Source organism: Lampetra fluviatilis, chromosome 19, assembly GCF_964198595.1.
Source record: "Lampetra fluviatilis chromosome 19, kcLamFluv1.1, whole genome shotgun sequence".
Lineage (NCBI taxonomy): Eukaryota > Metazoa > Chordata > Hyperoartia > Petromyzontiformes > Petromyzontidae > Lampetra > Lampetra fluviatilis.
The window spans coordinates 8,845,320-8,866,925 of NC_136293.1; the positions used below are offsets into that span (position 1 = coordinate 8,845,320).

Here is a 21,606-nt window from a genome sequence, read left to right on the forward strand (position 1 = left end):
TTTTACTATCACAAGTACATCGTTTACCACGGCAATCAACGGGTAGGCCAGTTAGTCGATTGGCATGACGTGTGTTGTGGTGGGGTCAAATGTGAAAAGTCACACCTCTTCCGAGACGCCTGGGCAGCATGGATGAGTAGGCCAAAGTTCCCTCCAGAGGCCCTTCCAATTGGTAATACCGCGAGCAAGCAATTGCAGGGTTGCACCTTTACCTTACATTGTTATTAAAACTAAACTATTTCTTATTTTACCATGTAAGGCCCACGACGCTATATAGCTCTAGTTCAGAAGCGACCTGACCACAAATAGCTCAACGAAGTGGCTTATCACATGGGAATTTATAGTGGCCAAATACTGTAAATGCGTGTTTGTAAATATGGAGTGAAAAACCGGAGGACCTGGAGAAAAATCCATACGACCACAGGGAGAACAGGCAAACTCCACATATACAGGCATCAGTGTCTGGATTAAACCCACAACCTCCTGTATACCAGGCGAGGTAGTTAACATTACGCCACCGCATCTAACAATGCGTTGATCAAACCATTACCATAATTTACACCATTGGAACCTCATTTGCCAGTAGAAAAATATGATAATTGCTTTTTTACCCTTTTATTTGGCAACAAAACTGACACCTTTTTGGCGTCATCTGGTCCAACACCATGTGAGACTAGGCTCTAAGGAAAGCTGTCTCGGGTGTGGACCAATCAACTTCAAGGACAGTGCATACATTATCAGAGTTATGTTTTTTGTTTGCATTATGACTGCAGGTGTTGTGGTCTATGCAAACATGACTCCTTGTAAAAAAAGGAGTCAGTTTTGTTGCCAGATAAAAGGGTAAAAAACCAATTATCATTACCATAATCTTATACCTTTACAGCACGTACACTGAATTGAGCAAATACACATTTATTAGAGACACGGTGTTGTATGGGTTGAGAAGAGCAATTGAGCTTGGCCAGAATTCGTGGCAGAAAGAGGCTGGTGGCCTTTGGTTGAGGGTAGTGACGGAGTGGCGGCCAATGGGGAGGACACGCGCGAGAGGGCATCAGCTGTGGAGATGGAGCAGTGGTCGTTCTCTAAACTAAAACTATTTGAAAACGAAGCTATTTTTTATTTTAGCAGGTAAAGCCCACTTTTTTCAGAAGTGACCTGGCCACAAATTATCGCGCAACGAAATTATGGCAGCCTAATATTTTCCATTGGCCGTCATCCAGCAGTGGATTGTTCATGGCTGATGCTATTTTTCATGTTCACATGACCACTCTGGCCACCATAAACTATAATTTCATCATAATGCCAGGACAAATCTAGTGATTCTTGAAACGAATCGCAACCCCGAATCGTGACAATTGCCAGAATCATTACATAACTCCTTACAAAAGTAATGCCTTTTTTGAATGTTAATTATATCTATTCGTGTCCAGCTTGTTGAAGAGATAATGAATCTCGACATTATTTCAGAAGCTTAAACAAAAGGTAACACTAATCTTATTATTTTGCTAAGCTCGTATGCCAGGCTAATTTGATATCTGAAGATGCTCATAAAAGTCACAGAGATAAAAACAAAGAAATTATATCTCCTGAGATATGGAAAGCTGAAAATCTATGAAATGATTAAATTGTGTGTGAACAATTGCCGTTTATCAATGCACGATGGTTGCATCTTGAGATGTTCCTCTTCAGAATTTGAGATGTAGAATCTTTGTAACTTCAAAATATTAAGTCTTGATTTGAAGCTTTCGTGACTGCAGGAATCCATACTCTTTTGTTCTTTCGGTAAAGTCACGTAGGTAGAAAATAAAATAAATCACGACGTTTCGAGCGCAACACAAGCATCCATCATCAGGTGGGAAGGCATGGTCTGCTGCTGAGGCAGACTGTTGAAATGGATGTAGCCCAAGGGTCATAAAGAAGTAGCCGGGGCTAGTGATGTTAATGTGAGAAATTAGCATGTAACTGTAAGATAGGAGGAGAGCGACCTTCTGGACGTGGGCACGGAAGTGGCTATGTTAATGTCAGAGATTAGCAGAGGTGGGACAAAGTCATTGTTATGCAAGTCCAAGTCGAGTCGCAAGTCATCAAATTCATGACTCGAGTCTGACTCGAGTCCAAGTCACATGACTCGAGTCCACATCTCATAGGTGGGACAAAGTCATTGTTATGCAAGTCCAAGTCGAGTCGCAAGTCATCAAATTCATGACTCGAGTCTGACTCGAGTCCAAGTCACATGACTCGAGTCCACATCTCATAGGTGGGACAAAGTCATTGTTATGCAAGTCCAAGTCGAGTCGCAAGTCATCAAATTCATGACTCGAGTCTGACTCGAGTCCAAGTCACATGACTCGAGTCCACACCTCTGGAGATTAGCATGATGTTAATGTGACAGATTAGCATGATGTTAATGTGAGAAATTAGCATGTAACTGTAAGATAGGAGGAGAGCGACCTTCTGGACGTGGGCACGGAAGTGGCTATGTTAATGTCAGAGATTAGCATGATGTTAATGTGACAGATTAGCATGATGTTAATGTGAGAAATTAGCATGTAACTGTAGAAAAGGAGGAGAGCGCCCTCCTCGACAAGGGCACGGAAGTGGCGATGTTAATGTGAGAGATGAGCATGAAATAACAGCTGACATAGGCAGGTAGGATGGAAACATCACAGTCAGTTAAGACTTTACCTGGTTAATAACGTCCTTCCAATGATTGCTCAGCTTGTACCCATCCTCTCGGTTGAAGTTGTGTCTGTGTTTATATATCTGAATGGCTTCATGAACAAATTGTGGCAGCCTAATATTCTCCAATATTATCATACACAACCACAAGGCAATCAACGGTTCAATTAAATGGTCTTCTTCTTAAACTACGACAAAGAGAAATTGCCTTTTCCGAAGATATGTCATTAAAGTAAGTTTTGCTTTATACATGGTTGTTTAAAGCCAGCACAGTCACGACCATATTAGTTGACATAAAAGTAGTCTATTATAAATGCACAATCGTGCCACGCACAAAACACACACACACATACACGAGACACTCAAAGCACTCACAGAGACGCGCACACACGGTGCAGGTGTAAACTGTATAATGTATGTATTCATGAGCTGTCAAGGCCCTTGAGAGAAAAAAAGTAAGAGCCCACGATTGATGTCTTTAAAATGAGAACCCCACGCTACAAATCACGGTGAATCGTGGCATGTGCGGCCACGCCGCGCGGCGCGGAGTGTGACCCTGACGTGTTTAATTGATCAATTCATGGGGCATAAAAGCCATGCGTCAATACACAGCCCGCACACACATATAACCCACACACACCAACACACATGCACTGAGATAAAGATCCTCCCCCACCCATCCTCGATTGGGGCAAGCGCTGTTGGCGAGCACCTACGAAGGCCGGCACGGCACGTGAGTTGGGTGGCCAACACCACGCCCGACCGTCTTTGTCTCCCCAGTGACAATGTTTACAGAATCGCACCAGGTACTCGTTTGAGGCTGAATCGACTTAGGGGTGTCCCAGAACCGGTTCAGATAAGCGTCACTGATTTTGGCCGTGAGCGGGAATCGAACTCGGGTCGCTGGGTTAGTAGCGCAGCGCGCTAACTGCTACACCACCGCTCCCCATACATTTGTACACACACACACAGCCTAACCTGATACAGCCTTTCACAGACTCTCGTGGCAAAGTGCTGTTAGCGAGCACCTGTTAAGGCCGGCGCTGTGGCACACGAGGGGGGTGAGTGGCCAGCACCACGCCCAGCCGCCTTTGTCTCCCGAGTGACGACGTTTCAACATCGTACCCGGGACTCGTTTGGAGGTGACCCAAGCCGGGTTTCGAGACCAATGGCAACTGGAGGTGCCCTTCCCCCGGCCAGGAATGAAACCTGTCGATGCGTTTGCAGTGCAGTGGTCGAAGCGCAACTACGCCTCTGCACTTACATTCTGCACGATCCACTGCTGGATGAAGGAGCTCCCCCCTGAGTTGTCGCCATCCCCTCTCACGGCCTCACGAGATAGCAGTCCACGAGTTGATCTCGTCGAACCATCACCACGGTGGGCACTTGCGACCTGGCCACAAATGATAGCTCAACGAAGTTGGGGAGGCTTATCGCGGCAGCCAAATCGACTCGAAACGCGTGACGCCGATTCTACTCTGTGGAGGCTGTGGTGGGGGAAACACCGGAGAACACGGAGACAAATCCACGCGACCCACTGGGTGGGGGGAGGGAGAGCTACAGCCTACACACAAACTCCACGGGGAAATGAGAGAGACTGACAGCCGTTCAGCATTCGCCCGCCCGCCGCTATCCCACCCGTGTGCTTCTCTCTCATGCTCGGCTATCATCTGCTGCCCAGCGATGCTCGATGTTTGCCCACCGAGGCAGCAAGAAGCTGTCCCGCGAGCGAGTGCTGCCCAGCGAGAAATATCATCATCGTGGTGGTAGGCAGTTGCAATTTATATTGAGTATAGATTTTTTTTGAGGGGGGGGGGGGGGTGGGGATGAAAGAGAATATTATGGAATGGTGGTGTCATAAATAGATAATTTTTTTAGCTTTTGTTTATATTATTTGCTTCAATCAATTTTCCTTATCTGCGCCAGAGGAGAGGCAATTGAGATATATTATTCAATTTCTCTCGCAAGGATGAAATAAGGGACTGATCTTATCATTATTAATGCGTTATTAAATGGGATTGCACATCGCGGTAATGATGATCATGTTTGCTGCGTATTTGCCAGCAAATTGCAATTTGCAATTCGTTCAATTGAAAGTCATATATTTAAAAATATTTTGTAATCAGCGTAGTTAATATACATATATTCACTAACACATTTTGTTACAGCTGATATCGTTTTTGTAACAGATATGTATGAATATTTTTATATTAGCAACAATGGGTGAATGTGGATTGATGCAATGGATTTTTGCCCAGTCATTACAATGACACGATTATCGAACATTGAAAATATGGTAACGTTTACTGTAATGTAATTCAATGAACGTATAATAAATTGCCCTTGGCTATTATGCCACAGATTTCAGCATGAACAATTGTTCTAGCTATGCATACGATTAATATGCACAAACCTTATATTGATTGGATCAATGGGCAAAGCTAATTAACTTTTGAATGTAATTGTTTGCATAATGCAAAGGAATGTGAAAAATATGTTCGAGTGAAAAAAACATGCCACGCTGCCAAAGAAGATAATATTATGAACTCTATGCACACAACACAGCTGTGTGAAAACCCAATGCCACATGTTTATATAGTTAAATAGAAGTCACGTAATATTCTTAATCACTGTGCTATCACCCGGCCTATAAACGGTGGAGAGTTTTTCAAATGAAAAAACATTATTGCGACGTGATAAACGACACGCAAGCTGTCTCTCGCGGTGTTTGTAATAAAATGTTGTTGATATATTACATTTTATATAACCCTATAAGCAGAGATCACTTGATCAATTTATTTGGATTTAAAGGATGAGTGTGTGAGATAAAAAAAATACATGAGCAGAGCAGCATGAAAACAGCCGTAGTGTACTGTCGTAAAATGTGGAATTTGTTTTAGGGATCTTCGTGGTGAAAGGTTGGGCACAGTGGTTATCAACTCGGTCACGTGAGTTCGAGTACCAACCAGTAGCGGTGAGTGACATCTGAACCTGAGCTGACCTGTGCGGTGAGGTATGGTCAAACATTTTCTCATGACTGACATGGCATGGGAAAGTCCTTCAACAGTGGATTTACGAATACCCGAGCATTCTTTTTTTGACTTCTATTAAAATGTGTTCAATGGTATTCATTGGCCTTTTTAAATAGCCAGAACATGATCAAAGCCTTCATATTTGTTGTGCTTGTGCAATATACTGCATGTCCGTTACGCAGGCATGCCTGTACAAAGCATACACATTTAAAAGGAACTAATTTCCGCCGCAAGTGTATTATCGTGCACACCACACACACAGCGGCCTATGAGAAGGGCACCATTAATTGAAGCAGTTATTCAAAGAGGTGGCTATTTCTGCCATTTTCACAGTGGGGAAAGCTAGAAGTGGGTGGGCCATAACGCGGTTACGTATCATCGTGCCCATATCATACACATGCAGCACCGGCAAGCTTAAGTTAGAGCAGAGTAGGGTGGCAATAATGTCGGATATTGCTTCAGCAGGCTACCGCACTCCCGCCGGTAGCGCATCAAAAGGGCGATCAAGGTAGAGAGGGGGGGGGGCTGCAGCTACTAATGCCACAAGAAGTCAAACTGGAGGAATGAGCACCTTGGCTACTGCAGAGGAGGCTAATTGGAGGCATGCGTGCATCGTAGGGGGGGGGGGAGAGACAGAGAAGTTTCATTCGAAACGTTTTAACAGGTCGTACACGCTGGTGCAAATCCATTGCATGCAATATGTTTTTTTTTGCTGGTGTGAGGTCTGAGCTGGCTGTCGGTTTATGAAGCTCCAGTTCATCGTTGCCGATTATGAGACTGAGCAGTTGAAATCTGTTCAAGGTGACCTTGTCTGAACGAATGCCACCAAGAAGATATCAATCATCAAGGCTGATGAGATGTCATTTCGGGGATTGAACGAATCTTTAAAAAATCAATGAATAAGCATGTCTTAAGTGACTTGGTCTGTAAATCAGAAACACAGTAACTACTTTGGAGTGCTGGCCAAGTGGTGGCTGCAGTGGCTTTAGTCGTGATCTTCAATTTTGGATTGCGTATAGTAGTATAATGATCATTTCGATTCTCTTTTGTAAAAAAAAAGGTGAAAGGCCGTCGAGATTTAACTTTCCACCTGAATGGTTGACTTTGGTACTAGCACAGTTACATCGGCCTATTCAATTAACTCAACCTATACAGTTACAGGGTATAATTTTCTAATTTGCCACGCGAATCTGTGGCACTCGACGGATGGACTCTCTGTTTACGTGGCATACGATCCGCGACTGCCCAATCAAACGCCATCCGGGGATTAGAATAGCAGTGATTGTCGCCGTGGTGAGGAATGGTGCCTTCAACCTCGAAAATGTACATCCTTGTCACTGGCTTTCCATCCCCTCCCTTCCTCCCCCCACAAAGGGCCACCTCTGGACACCCCCCCACCACCCCACCTAAGCATTGGGCAGTAAATCTCTCGAGACAAAGGGGTGAGCACCGGAAAGCCATCGCATCAGCCGTCGGCCACAATGGAGGGGACCGAGAACCCAGCGCGCGAGCACAGAGCACCATTTGTGCCGCTCGGTTTGAGCCTCGTAGCCGAAGCATCAAGCCGAGCCGTGAAAGCCAAACGCACAGCTCCGCGTCCGAGCCCCCCGCGAGAGATCAAGGGAGCGGGAAGAAAGGAAGGGAGGAGATGTCGGTGTGGGAGCTTGGGGGGAGGGTTTGGGTCACATTGCAGCTGGGGGTATTGAAAAAAAAATGGATCAATTAATCTCCCATCATCCCCCGCTGTTGAGCAGCCTTCCTACAGCGAAGAGACTTTTTGCCAATGTTGGTGCATTGAGAGGACCAAAGGAAAATGAATAAACTCCCAGCCACTTCATTTCTCGCAGCGATTGATTTATCTCCCCGCTAATTATCTGCCACGTATTTACGACGATCAAATCACCATAAATGTGCCCGATCTTATCAGATCTTGGAATATAAGCAAGGTATAGCTTGCTTCGTACTTGGATCGGTGGCTGTCAGGGCTGTCCAGATGTTATAGGCGTAGGGCTGCAAAGTGTGACCAAGAGATAGGCGATGCTGAATGTAATCTCCTCGTATACACCGCACCAAGACACATGGATGTAGGGTTGCCACCATGCCAGGAATTGGCTACTGTGTTCAGGTGGCAGCAATTGATTTGTACCGAGATCTGGTACAGGTATCGTGTGGAACTTTCTACCATTAAACTGCAGTTTTTTTTATACTTAGGCTGACTGAGAAATGTCTGGGTTTGATCTGCAAAAAAAAAGTTGCCAACTCTACGCGGATCAGGGAACAAACACAAAATCAGAGCCATCATCAAATCGATTGTTGAGAAAAGTAATTGTGCTTGGGTAGAACAAATCGCTCAAAGAGATGATGGTTGATTGACAAAATGGCAGCCAAAGAAGAGAATGACCACTCCAGACACGAGGCAATACTATCAGTTCATGCACAGGAGAGAGACGGATCACAGCATTACAGGATAACGAGGAATGGCCATAGCGTGTAAGGAGGCTTTCATCCAACAGAGGATAGACAACAGCTCACAATGATCATTCAAGTGGCATTGACATCACACACGACCAAGCACTGGGCTCTACTGTGCAATATATACTTGTTATGCACTTTTGTGGAGCATTATGGGCAATAAGCAGAATAAACACGGCCTTTTATCCATTTCTCCAAATAAACATTATATAGGTTGTTTGAGTCCATCAACCAATTGGGCCTTTATGAGTATTATTCAGCAGCATTTGTTAAAGTAAGTAAGCCCTGGACTGGGTTTGGCCCTTTGGATCAGGAAATCATGCTCGTTAACCGAATTACATATGATGGGTTGCCAGTTATATTTGGCAAGGGCACTCCACCGTCACAAAGTGTATAAGAACCCCATTATACAATTACGTTCAGACGTCCATGTATCTTCAATGCTAAAGAGACATGCTGTCTCAATTAGATGTCATCGGGTAAAATATAGGTGCATTACCTATTATTTACTAGACAAATTGTCTGATGATTATGCTTCCGTTGCTGCGTTGGCAGTGGTGTACTGAGCACCATTCAAACAAAACCCTAAACAATAACAACACTGGGTGTGCGGCCTTCAAAGCAAAAAACATATCAGAATACGGTATTTATTTATACTGGAGGAATCAGATGAAGCTACACAGAGCTCTTTTTCACAGATATCCAGTAAGGGTCGGGTCAGAACGTTATGATAACAATACAATAACACATGATTGGAGTGCAAAGTATGGGAAGGTAAACAAATCACTTAAAATATACACATAAGACGAAACTATATATATTTATTTTTTATCTTACCAGGTAAAGCTTATTGAAAGCATTAACTTATTTTTCAGAAGCGACCTGGCCGTAAATGATCGCCGAACAAAGTGGCTTTATCATGTGGACACTTATAGCAGCAAAAAAACTACCGAAATAATCTCATATATATAAAATAGGCGAACGTCTTTTTTTGCCAGTGTCTACGACCTATTAGGGGCCGTCCATAAATGACGTCACGCACCTAGGGGGGGGGGGGTCTGACTTTTTGTGACGCCGTGTAACGAGGGGGGGGGGGTCAAAAATCGTCCAAAATCGGGTGACGTCATTTATGGACGGCCCCTTATGTCGAAGGGACATTTGCCCAAAACGTCGCACATTATAACGTGTCTTCTTCTTCTTTTAAAGGCCACAGCGTTATTGACGAATCTGTTGAGTTTTGTTCTATCACGGCGATTTAATGAGAGGAGGATGAGGAGGAGGAAGAAAAGAGAGAGATATCTTAGTAGATGAAAAGAGAGTGAGTGAGCTTGGGTGGGTGAGTGAGCTTGGGTGGGTGGGTGAGCTTGGGTGGGTGGGTGGGTGAGTGAGCTTGGGTGAGTGAGGGTGGGTGGGTGAGTGAACTTGGGTGGGTGGGTGAGCTTGGGTGGGTGGGTGAGTTTGGGTGGGTGGGTGAGTTTGGGTGGGTGAGCTTGGGTGGGTGGGTGGGTGAGCGTAGGTGGGTGGGTGAGTTTGGGTGGGTGGGTGAGTTTGGGTGGGTGGGTGAGCTTGGGTGGGTGGGTGAGCTTGGGTGGGTGGGTGAGCTTGGGTGGGTGGGTGGGTGAGTGAGCTTGGGTGAGTGAGCGTGGGTGGGTGGGTGAGTTTGGGTGGGTGGGTGAGTTTGGGTGGGTGGGTGAGCTTGGGTGGGTGGGTGGGTGAGCTTGGGTGGGTGGGTGAGCTTGGGTGGGTGGGTGGGTGAGTGAGCTTGGGTGAGTGAGCGTGGGTGGGTGGGTGAGTGAACTTGGGTGGGTGGGTGAGCTTGGGTGGGTGGGTGAGTTTGGGTGGGTGGGTGAGTTTGGGTGGGTGGGTGAGCTTGGGTGGGTGGGTGGGTGAGCGTAGGTGGGTGGGTGAGCTTGGGTGGGTGGGTGGGTGAGTGAGCTTGGGTGGGTGAGCGTGGGTGGGTGAGTGAACTTGGGTGGGTGGGTGAGTTTGGGTGGGTGGGTGAGCTTGGGTGGGTGAGTGGTTGAGCGTGGGTGGGTGAGTGGGTGAGCGTGGGTGGGTGAGCTTGGGTGGGTGGGTGAGCTTGGGTGGGTGGGTGAGTGAGCGTGGGTGGGTGGGTGAGCGTGGGTGGGTGAGTGAGCTTGGGTGGGTGGGTGGGTGAGTGAGCGTGGGTGGGTGAGCTTGGGTGGGTGGGTGAGTGAACTTGGGTGGGTGGGTGAGTTTGGGTGGGTGGGTGAGCTTGGGTGGGTGAGTGGGTGAGCGTGGGTGGGTGAGCTTGGGTGGGTGGGTGAGCTTGGGTGGGTGGGTGGGTGAGTGAGCGTGGGTGGGTGAGCGTGGGTGGGTGAGTGAGCTTGGGTGGGTGGGTGAGTGAGCGTGGGTGGGTGAGCTTGGGTGGGTGGGTGAGTGAACTTGGGTGGGTGGGTGAGTTTGGGTGGGTGGGTGAGCTTGGGTGGGTGAGTGGGTGAGCGTGGGTGGGTGAGTGGGTGAGCGTGGGTGGGTGAGCTTGGGTGGGTGGGTGAGCTTGGGTGGGTGGGTGGGTGAGTGAGCGTGGGTGGGTGGGTGAGCGTGGGTGGGTGAGTGAGCTTGGGTGGGTGGGTGAGTGAGCGTGGGTGGGTGAGCTTGGGTGGGTGGGTGAGTGAACTTGGGTGGGTGGGTGAGTTTGGGTGGGTGGGTGAGCTTGGGTGGGTGAGTGGGTGAGCGTGGGTGGGTGAGTGGGTGAGCGTGGGTGGGTGAGCTTGGGTGGGTGGGTGGGTGAGCTTGGGTGGGTGGGTGGGTGAGTGAGCGTGGGTGGGTGGGTGAGCGTGGGTGGGTGAGTGAGCTTGGGTGGGTGGGTGAGTGAGCGTGGGTGGGTGAGCTTGGGTGGGTGGGTGAGTGAGCTTGGCTGGGTGGGTGGATGCTTCTGGCGTGCCAGAGTCAGAACACAATAAAGGGTCGAGGGGGGGCGGGATTTCGTTTTTCTCACCCGGAACAGTCCGTTGGAGGGACCAGAGTTGCCTAGCGACCGCGTGTCGGCGTCCTCGAACGGAGCACGCCCGAATGCTCGACAGCATCCTCCGCCTCTGTGTTTACCGACAACAACAACAACACGAACAACAACAAGAACAAGAACAGGAACACGCACGCACGCCGAGCAGTTATTTGACGCGCCGTTTTGACTGTGAAGTCATAAGCGTTTGTTTCGGCTTGGCTCACGGAGGCTTTTAACAACACAAAACCCATAAATAATTATTGAATTCTCCGCGGCCGATGAAGGTAAACGCCCTCTCCCACCCCTCATCCCGCAAGCGAGTTCTCACATTTACTACTACTGCACGGTGGTACGGCAATTTACACATTTATTTTTGGTATTTTGTACAAATTAGATTGTTAATGATGAAGCTCGCGAGGTCGCGGCTATTCACGTAACGCGCTTTGCGTATTTTTATTCGCTAAATCCGACGTGATGGTTAATGTTCGCATTCCTACCTCGGTCGTGGGTCGATAAATTGCGTACTAGTTTGGGGTGGGGGGACTTGTGGTTATGGTCTCGGGCTTGACGGGCACGAGTCTTCGCCACCTTGGTGATCTACCATTCATTTTATTTTATAACTACGTGACTTTACCGAAAGAACCAAAGAATATGGATCTACCATTCGTCAATGACAGCCACCCCCCCTCCCCTATTGTTTGTTTGTTGTTGTCAGTCTGCGTCGGCATCGATCGTGGTGGGGGGGTATTTGACCATACTTCACCGCGCTGGTCACTTGTAGGTTGGTGTAGACCCCCACCCCAGGCACCCTGTTCAGATGTCACCACTGCGCCACCGCTCCACCGGTGTATTCATATGTACTGTGTAATGAACCGTGGTTTGCTAAAGGCATAATTATGCATTGTAAGTGTGCATAAGCACGTATTTATCTTTAGACCTTCCATTCAAAAAGCGACGCCTAATATATCACTGGTAAATCACAAACGAGGAGAATATTCTTTACCCTCGCCATAGAAATGTGGAATTCCCACCACTGGCTCAGGACTGTAAACGGATGAGCTCGACTGAGTGGTTAATCACTGACGTGTTTTGTTGTTGTACAATACTTAGTGGTTACAATGCATTGGAGTATGTCAATGTAGTACAGCAACGTGGTTGGTGGATCAAATAGAGATCGAGCCGTCACGTGCGAGATGACGCTTGAAGGAGGCAGTGCAGCAAGTAGGTTACTGTCAGGTTCTGTCTGTGTGGTCGAGAGGTGAGTGCTGTACCCTCATATATGTGGGCTTTCTTCGGGTGCTCCAGTTCATTCTTAAATGCACATTAAAAAAATACCCCAAAAGCAAACTCGAAAAATATTCCATGCAAAACCCCTCCTCGAAAAAGAAATCACCTTGAGAATCACTGAGGTGTTCCTGGAAAAAAGGCCAGGACATTGTACAGCCTATAATAAAGTGTTCAGGAAGCTTAGCGGAGTTGAGCCTAGACAGTGCTTGGATGGGTCATCACAATGCATGAAGAAGGTGATGTAGTAGTAGTATTGTACTATGTGCCAACAGCTGTGCTCCCCACTTTCGCTAATCCACACTGACCAGCATGGTGGAGTATGATCAATAAGCACTACGACCCACGTGGTGTGGGCAGCCTTTATCCAGCAGTGTATTAACAAACAAGGGCTGTACATGTACACAAAACTGTCAGAAGTCATACCATACTGGTTTGTTCAGGGACCTCATTACCTTGCAGGTGGGTGTCTCCCACAGACCCCCATCTCTGCCTGATTTGGTATCTTCACTATCACTTGGCTTGGGTAGGCAATGTGAAATTCCCACTGCAGAATGATGATTATGAGCAATGCCTCATTGCTCATTTGAGCAGTGAGATACTTTTGGCCAGATTCCCATCTTGGAGAAATGACAGCAATGTCCAACGAAAATCATAACAACATCAACAATTTATATTGCGTTGTAATGCATGCAGCTGCATCTCCAGACATTGTACAGGAACTACATTAAGGCAGCTGGGGTCAGGGCAGGGAAGCATCGGAGAGAGCAGATAGAAAAATGTACGTACGTATTTTGAGCTTCTTTCCCACCGTACGTAGCCAAACGTGCTAATCGGAGGTGCGGGGGAAGGACAACAAACTAAACACAGAAAGCAGCTCTAAAGAAATGCGTTTTCAATCTCGATTTAAGAGTGCATAGCTCCAGTGGCTTCCTAATATCGGAAGGAAGAGCGTTCTAGACAGCCGCAGAAGCGCATCTGAAAGAACGCGATGCAGTGACCGTCTTTCTTCGATGGACAGCCAAAAGCCACTGCGAGGATGACAACACTGTGGAACAGCCCGGGACAAAGCAACAACTGCCCAGCACCAACAACTGGCCCCATATACAACTGGCGTAGTCAAGGCATAACTAATGTTTTGGGGGGATTTGCCCTGTTATTAATGGAAGGCATCGATCCATTTTTGCTAAAAAATGTACGAATACGAACTTTCGTTTAGATACATTCTGGTCCTTTTGACTTCTAAAAATGGACCAAAAACATTGACAAGTGACTTGTAATTCCATTTCCTTATCACAAGCGTCGAAGAAAGACAACAATGGCTCACGATGATATCGATACAGATACACGCGCACACACCAAACCATTAATCGGCCATTTATCACAGCAGATCTTGCACGAGCCACGATCCGAGACAATGGCGGTGGCGGCGGCGTCGGCGGTGGCGGCTGTGGCATCGGCCGCAGAACCGTCATCGACGTCATAGCGCGGTGGCGATGGATCGCTACGAGCGGGTGTCGGTGCTGGGCCGTGGCGCGAGTGGGGAGGTGCTGCTCGTGCGAGACTCGGCCGGCGCGCGCCGCCTCCTCGCCCTCAAGCTTGTGCCCGTGGAGCCGTGGCGGCGTGGGCGGTCACGGGAGACGGTGCTGCGCGAGGCCGAGCTGCTGCGGCGGCTGCGCCACCCCAACGTGGTGGCGTGCCTCGAGCACTTCTTCGCGTGCGACAATGCAAGAGGAGGTGGAGGAGATGGCGGAAGAGCAGGAGAAGATGCAGCCGAGAGCCTCTACATGGTGCTGGAGTACTGCGATGGCGGGTCACTGGAGGACAGAGTTCGGAGGGCACGTGAGGCTGGCCAGTTCATCGCCGAAAGACAGGTATGTCGTCGTTGTAATCAGCAGCATCAATGTCATGATCATCTTTGCCAGCAACCGCAGCAGTAGAATAGCAGCATAACTAGCAGCAATAGTATTATAATCATCTTCAGCAGTACCAAATGAGGATCATCAGCAGCAGTACCATTATTAAATTGACATCATCTTCAGGAGCAGCAACAGTGGCAGGAGCATCATCAGCAGCAATAGCAGCCGTAGTAGCCACAACATCACGATGGCAGGACAGAAATTGGGTTCCTGTGCAATATGTTTGGAATTTCAGGTTTTGGTGTATCTCTTTTTCCTCTGCTTACCTCCTGTATGTCAAATGCTCATGAACATAATTGTCCAAAAATCCCAGTGCAGGGCTCTCCTGAAATAAAGGTGATGTTAACAGATCATAACAAAAACGAATGTAATAATATTTAGATAAATCTGTGCCTACCTGTGATGTCATGATACACAGAATTATACATAGCTCTGTTTGAGTCAAGCTGTAAAATAATCAAACAAAAGCATTAGCTAATAGAATGTCGACATAGATGTCTGTGCTGTCATTACAATACAATTGGATGTATGTAGCATCTGAAGTGCAACCACATCTGAAGATGCTCTTCCATGGTACAGGTCATGCAGTGGTTCGTACAGGTGTGCATGGCTGTGCAGTACATCCACTCTGTCAAGATCCTGCACCGTGACATCAAGACCTCAAATGTGTTCCTCACCAAGGCTGGCACGGTCAAGGTATCTCTCAGATATTTCTTCCTGTCTCTTGCGAGACTTAAATGTTTCGTGTAAAAGACCCCGACAGAGGCAGACAGATCAGCTTGATTAATGCCTCCCACTGAGGTATTGTTTGAGTTTTGGAACTATAGAGAAAATACAAAATATGATTCGTAGTAGAGATTTATAAAGCAAGGTTAAAGCACAAGGGACATCTGGGTATTTATTTTTCATGGGTGCCTGAACAGAACTGGCAATTAAGTGATTCCTTGCTTTTAGTTTTAAATACAACTTTGCTTATGTGCGTGAACGTACAATACACTCATTGTGTGACGGAGAGCATGACCGTGAGATATTGTGTTGTATCCTTAAAAATAAAAGGTATTTTTTTATACCACTATTATTCCGATTGCTCTATTGCCATCATGTCACGAGGTGTATTGATGCCCTGGAAAATAATAATAATAATAGCAAAGTGCCCTGCTCACCTTTGGCTCACCCACAAATACTAATAGCATGGAGAGAATTTCCTGGGATAAAAACTTGAGACCTACATAAATAATCCAAGTCCTGTTATATTAGGGGTTTTATTGGTCTTATTCCCAATTTAATGTCAACTGTGCCATGAGATCACTAATCAATTCCGATTTCTCACAGAGCAGTGTGAGAGAATGGCCGATGGAAGGTGATATCACAGAACTACGTTTGAGGTCCCTTCTAGCAGCCACTTATCCACACGATGAACATTGCACTTTCCTGAGATGTGTGTCGAATGACAATCCCACCAAGAATGTATTTATTTAATGCTCAGAGCTGGAATTATGTCACTGAAAGCTCAAATTGAATGTGTTTTGATTTTATTTTGTGCAGTCATTGGTGACTCGTCTGACACTGTCAACTCACTGCACTTGGCACTTCGAGATGTTTCACATTGGGGGCGCGGTGTAAATGATGATAATGCATTTGAGGACCCGGTTTAATCGTGGGTAGCTGCCTGGATTCAAACCCAGGATCTCAGTGGTTGTGAGAACCCAGTGCTGGATAGATTATTGCATCGCACGACCGCGAGGGATTGCTACGGTGTGGGGAGATCGTCATCCAGCAGTGGATTTATCAAGGCTTCATGCAAGATAACTAGGCGGGGTAGCTTTCCTACAAACGATTCCAGATTTTCTGTAGCTCGGTTAACATCTGCATTTTGCAGATTTCGTTTTTTTTTTACTTATTACTTTTTAAACGGCTTTTGTATTTATTGGGGCCATGTATTTAGTGACGCATTTTTCCATATGTACTAGAAAAATCTATTTCAGAAATAAACCAATAACAGTAACCCCTTGGTAATCTGCAGGTTTTAGGGTCCAAGGCAATCATTTGGATTAGTGAGCGTCGTGGATTAGTCAGACAGTTTTAATTAAAAGAGCTCGCACGCAGTGTGCAACATTCTCATTACTGAATTGCATGCGTGGCCAGCAGGATGCTGTAAAGCCTGTTGTGGTGTATTTTCCCCAACTCCCCCCCCCCCCCCCGTAAAATGTTCTCCCAATTCCACCCCAATAGTGCTCTCTGTGTCGTGAGACAAAGTGTCGTTTTTGTTGTCTTACAGAGCAGTGGGAAACAGTTTCTTAGAGAAGGGCTCACGGAAGCAGATATCACAGACCTAAATTTGAGGTCCCTTTAGTGACATGCAGACCACAAAGTGTAGCGTGACATTTTCCCATTTGCCCTGCCACGTGAGAGTAATGTTTGTTGCACGACAGGCAAGCCATGCATTTTTTTCCTTCTTGGAGCTGGTATTGAGAAAAATATAATGTGATGGTTTTTTGTGTGCAATAATTGGTGACTATGAGACCATCAATTTACCATACTAGGGAACCATATTTAATTGCAAGTGGCCAAAATCCGGTTGCGAACCACAGGACCTCAGTGGTGCCGACTCAGTGCTCTGTTCTCTGAGCCATCTGGATACCTCTTAACAAATAAAATAAAACACCCGAATGTTAGAACACACTTACTGCAGTGTGAGACATTTTACATTTATAGGGCCATGCAAGAAAAGGTGACAATACACCCACGAGTCACATCATCAGTGAGCGCGCATGGTCAGCTTGCCACTGGTCTCATAAAAAAAAAAAATCTCATTTAGGACAACGTACACCCCTCTAAATTAAATACAGTATCTCATTTTATGAGCAAGGGCCGGAGGGGATGGAGAAGCAGATGCGGAGTGAGAAGTCCAATCGATGTGCGAAGTATGAGCAGAGCGCGGACAAGGCGCCGAATACGCGCCGGTTCGCCTCGCGCGCAGGGAGAATTGCCCGGGACGATGGGTTCACCCGGTGGGTATTTCATGCGTACGGGAGCGAGGGGCTTCCCATTACTTGGGGGCCTGCTGTAAGTAAAGATATAAATAATAAAATGCGTATTGCACATTCAAAGTGGATTTCAGTCGCGTGGGTGTTTTTGCATACGCCTGCCCGAGGAACTGGAACACGCCAATCGCTTTGGGTTTTTGTTTTTGCCGAGTTAATGCGGCGGCAATATCTGTTGCTTTAATAATTGGTGTAATGTCATAATTCATTCTGGGAGCACGCGCAGCGAGAGCGGTAGCGAATTGCTCCAGTGGCTGCAATTAAAAGCAGAAATGGCAAAAAATGCTTACGCTGGGACATCTTATTAAAGCAATTATTAATGCATACCAAGATGTAAAGTAAAAAAAGAAAATTAGCGGCCAGCATTTCTTAAATCGTTGCCGCTGATGCTGTAGCACCGTCTCACTTTGTGGGACGTGAGCCAGGGGTTTATCAGCTTTTGTAATTCTTTGGTGAGAAAAAATGTAACCGGTCCACAAACGATGGTCGGCAGAAAGCATCCGCAAATGCCCCAAACTCACTACGTGCAGTCAGTGGGAAGGTCGCAGGCTAAGAGAGTTTTGGAGGTGCTTGCTCAAGCTATGCTTGCAAAGAAGACACAGTGGAGTGATACAAACCTACTTAAGCCCTGCACACAAAGAAGAAAGAACTCCCGATATAAGTACAAATAACTAGGTAACATTTTTGTTTTGCCCATTCACTGTCAGGCATATTAAAGCCAATGCCATTCATTATCCCCTGTTGACCTATGGGTATTCCCGATTGTCACTTTTGTTTAAACAAGGTGTTTAACTTCATTGAGTCTCATTGGCAAGGTATGTACTCAAAATGAAATGCCACCAGGTAAGCCGATACTGTGGGCAACAGCATACAATACGGTGCAAAATACGGATTTGTAATATTCATCATCACCATTATTTAGCATCAGCCATGATCAATCCACTGCTGGATGAAAGATTACACCTATCACCTACACACGAACTGATTTCGTCGCTTTGTCTCCTTGGTGAACCTCCTCTCAGACGCATTCTATTAGCATTGCGTGGCATTTTTTGTTGGTATTTATATAAATGTAGGGGTGTTACGGAGGAGCTGTATGTGTAGGGGTGTTAGAGAGAGAGCCGTTATGCATGGCAGCTTATGGGAAACAAACACAGTGGGCGGGGCTACGTGAGTGCACGGGGGGGGGGGTGCTCTCAGCGACGTCCGCACCAGGCAGCCCGGGGCCCCACCCCTCAGCGGGGGTGGAGTATAAAGGGGGATGTGTCAGAGGGCTCGGGGCAGAATGTTAAAGTAAACTCTTGAAGACCGAAGACTGCCTAGCTAGAGCCCTGGACTCCCCTGGGACGCCGCCCTTGTCAGGGCCGCGCAGGACCGAGCCAGCGGCGTGGTCCCGTGAACCAGAGCCAGGACTCTGGGACTCCGGGTACCGTAGCCCGACTGACCAGTGTCGGGCCAGACAGCCTCCCCTAGCCCAGTATTTGGAGGATTAGGAGGCAGGCTAGGGGTAGCTAGCCGTGTGTTCCCAGCTATCCTGGTGAGGGGGCCGATACCCCCTCCAGTACTGTATGTCCCCAGTGACTGTTGTGAAATAAATACGTGTGCCTCTACTCGGGTGTCCACGCGTCCTCAACGGTACTACATAAATACTAGCCTATAGCCCGTCCAAGGACGTGTGTATATGGCAGTTAATCTGAAATATTCAATGGAAAATAATGACCCGCTTATGATTATTAATGAGGGGGGAGCTCCATGTGCAGTGACGTCATCTGCTCATGATTATCAATGGGGGGTGCCGCATGTGGAGTGACGTCACCCGCTCATGATTATCAATGAGGGGTGCGGCATGTGGAGTGACGTCACGCGCTGGACACACATTCTTGGCTTATTATATTAGTAATTCTACGTACTAGCTCGCGTAGGTTTGTGATTAATTATGGGCCCAAGACTCAAAGAAAGTGCTTATTTTGAATTGAATTAAAATAATGGCAAATTTTCATCAATTTTACAATGTTGGTACAGTCTTATTTTTGGTTGCATTTTTTAGATTTTCTGCTCAATACAGATTGATGTACAGTTGGTTAGTACAACAATCATTGAAAGAACAAAGTCAATGAAGGGTACTTCCATAGGAAATGCCAAAGACAAAGGACACCCATATAGCCTACATATGGTATAAAAAAAGTACTGTTAGTTAGCTCCTATTAAGGCTAGCAATGAGAATATGGTGTGACCAACACCACTCTTGCTGCCTTTGCTTTCGTCGTGCCGACATCTACACAGTGCAGCAGGAACTAATTTGAGGTCAAGTCCACCTAGGGGAAGCCAAGTACTGGTTCAGATATTTGCCACCGATGTTGGCCGTGAGAGGGAATATCACTCAGGTCACCTGGTTCATAGCGCAGTGCACTAAGTACTCCGCTATCGTTCGGGAATACCACACACATACAAAGTAACATTGAACAACTGTCGTTACGTTATGTCTTTATATGCACACACATATATTTATTGATATAGTAATGTACGTGGACCATCCATCTAACCATTCGTCCATGTGACCAGCCGTGTGCCCATCCACCTCTTTATCTACAGTGTTGCATGCCCCCCGCGCTCGCGCATTAATTCATCCTCCCGGCAATTCGTTTGCTCGCCGACCGGTGGGCCCCCCACCTCCCGAAGGTCGGTGATTTTGGAATCTCGAAGGCCATGGAGGGGACCCTTGACATGGCGGTGACGTGCGTGGGAACGCCGTACTACCTGAGCCCGGAGATGTGCCAGGACCTGCCCTACAGCTCCAAGTCGGACGTGTGGGCTCTCGGCTGCCTCCTGTACGAGCTGTGCGCCCTGAGACCTGCCTTTGAAGCCAGCAACATAATCAGGTGTGCGCAACGGTGGGCCGTGGTTCAGTTTGGAAAAGGAACTCGGTTTTTGACCGGGACAGGCCTCGTCTTTTAAAGGAAAGGTTGTTCTGGTGTCCGAAAATGTCCATCAACAACGAGTCTCTTTTATCAAGATTTGCTTCGTTCATTTATTCTCTAAAAATGTTGCGTAGACAACAGGAACATTTTAATTTTATATTTAATATAAACATTTTAACGCTGAACATTTAATTTCGTCAGCTATCAGATGTTTACCTTTGAATTCCTACTACACAGGTCTTATTCGGAATAACTTATTTGGAAAGACCAACCCAACTCATACTTGAGTAACTTTGCAAAATCTTGGAAACGCCACTTGTTTAATTAATACCAAGTCGTGTTCCCATTTTGGTTCTAATTTTGTGGGAAATGAGACCAACAACTCTGGCCAGCTCTGAGTCTTCAACATTGCCTTTGTGGACTTTCTGTCAAAGTCGACGTTACTTGTGCGCTGGTACGTATGTTGAACTTTTTTCCTATGGAGGAGGCTCATGAAGGATGCTACTGATCAGTTGGAGGCAATCGCCCTCTAACAATAACGGGGGGCAGAGGAGTGACACAACGATGAGCGGAGCGCCGGGCGTCTAAAATGCAGCAAGTTGGCACAGTAGGGGGCACAGCTGGTGCATGTGCCAGTCATCTCAGTCAGTCAACCCATGGCACCTGGGTCTGTCCTATAACCTCCTGTCAGCGAGCCTTCGACACTTGACGTTGCCTCAAAGTGCACCTGGCTTGGCACAGGCGCCGTGGTGACGTCACCGTCACTTGTAAGCGAATAGCGGATATTGTATTGTCTTGAACTTTGTTCGGACCGTATGTAGCCAACCGTACTAATTGGAGGTACCCGCTCACCCGCCGCAGCCTCTTCTACAAGATAATGCGCGGCGAGCCGGACCCGCTGGACGAGAGCTACTCGTGCGACGTGCGTGCGCTGGTGGCGCTGCTGCTGAGCCGCAGCCCAGAGGACCGGCCGGGCGCCAGTGCCGTGCTGGCCTCGCCGTACGCGCAGCGCCACCTGCGTCTTTTTGTGCGGGAGTGTGAAGACCGACGGGCTGGACGGGCACACAGGTAGCGTACGGTTTAGTGTGCGAGTGTGTTTAGTGCGCGGGAGCGATTGCGTTGCACCGGAATTTCTGTTTGTGTCATGTTTGTGTTTACCGATTGGATTATTTTGTGGGTTTTTACATGTTATTGTTGCGTGTTTGCAGTGCCACCTGCACGTGTCGGTGTGTGTAACAAATGCTCCTCCACACATCTCCCACTTTTGTATGGGCCAGCAAAGCTCTCTGTGTC

At 47.2% G+C, this 21,606-nt stretch overlaps 1 protein-coding gene across 2 annotated transcripts in view; it reads left to right on the plus strand.

Moving 5' to 3' along the window:
* Nucleotides 1-11,172: 11,172 nt before the first annotated feature.
* Nucleotides 11,173-21,606, plus strand: part of LOC144937490 (uncharacterized) — a 75,405-nt gene continuing 64,971 nt past the window's right edge. For both annotated transcript variants that reach the window (XM_078864735.1, XM_078864736.1), the window contains exons 1-5: nt 11,173-11,432; nt 13,823-14,306; nt 14,931-15,047; nt 20,075-20,274; nt 21,175-21,381. In XM_078864735.1, coding sequence (XP_078720861.1) covers nt 13,929-14,306; nt 14,931-15,047; nt 20,075-20,274; nt 21,175-21,381 — 902 coding nt within the window. In that variant the 5' untranslated portion in view covers nt 11,173-11,432; nt 13,823-13,928. The remainder of the gene's footprint in view (nt 11,433-13,822; nt 14,307-14,930; nt 15,048-20,074; nt 20,275-21,174; nt 21,382-21,606) is intronic.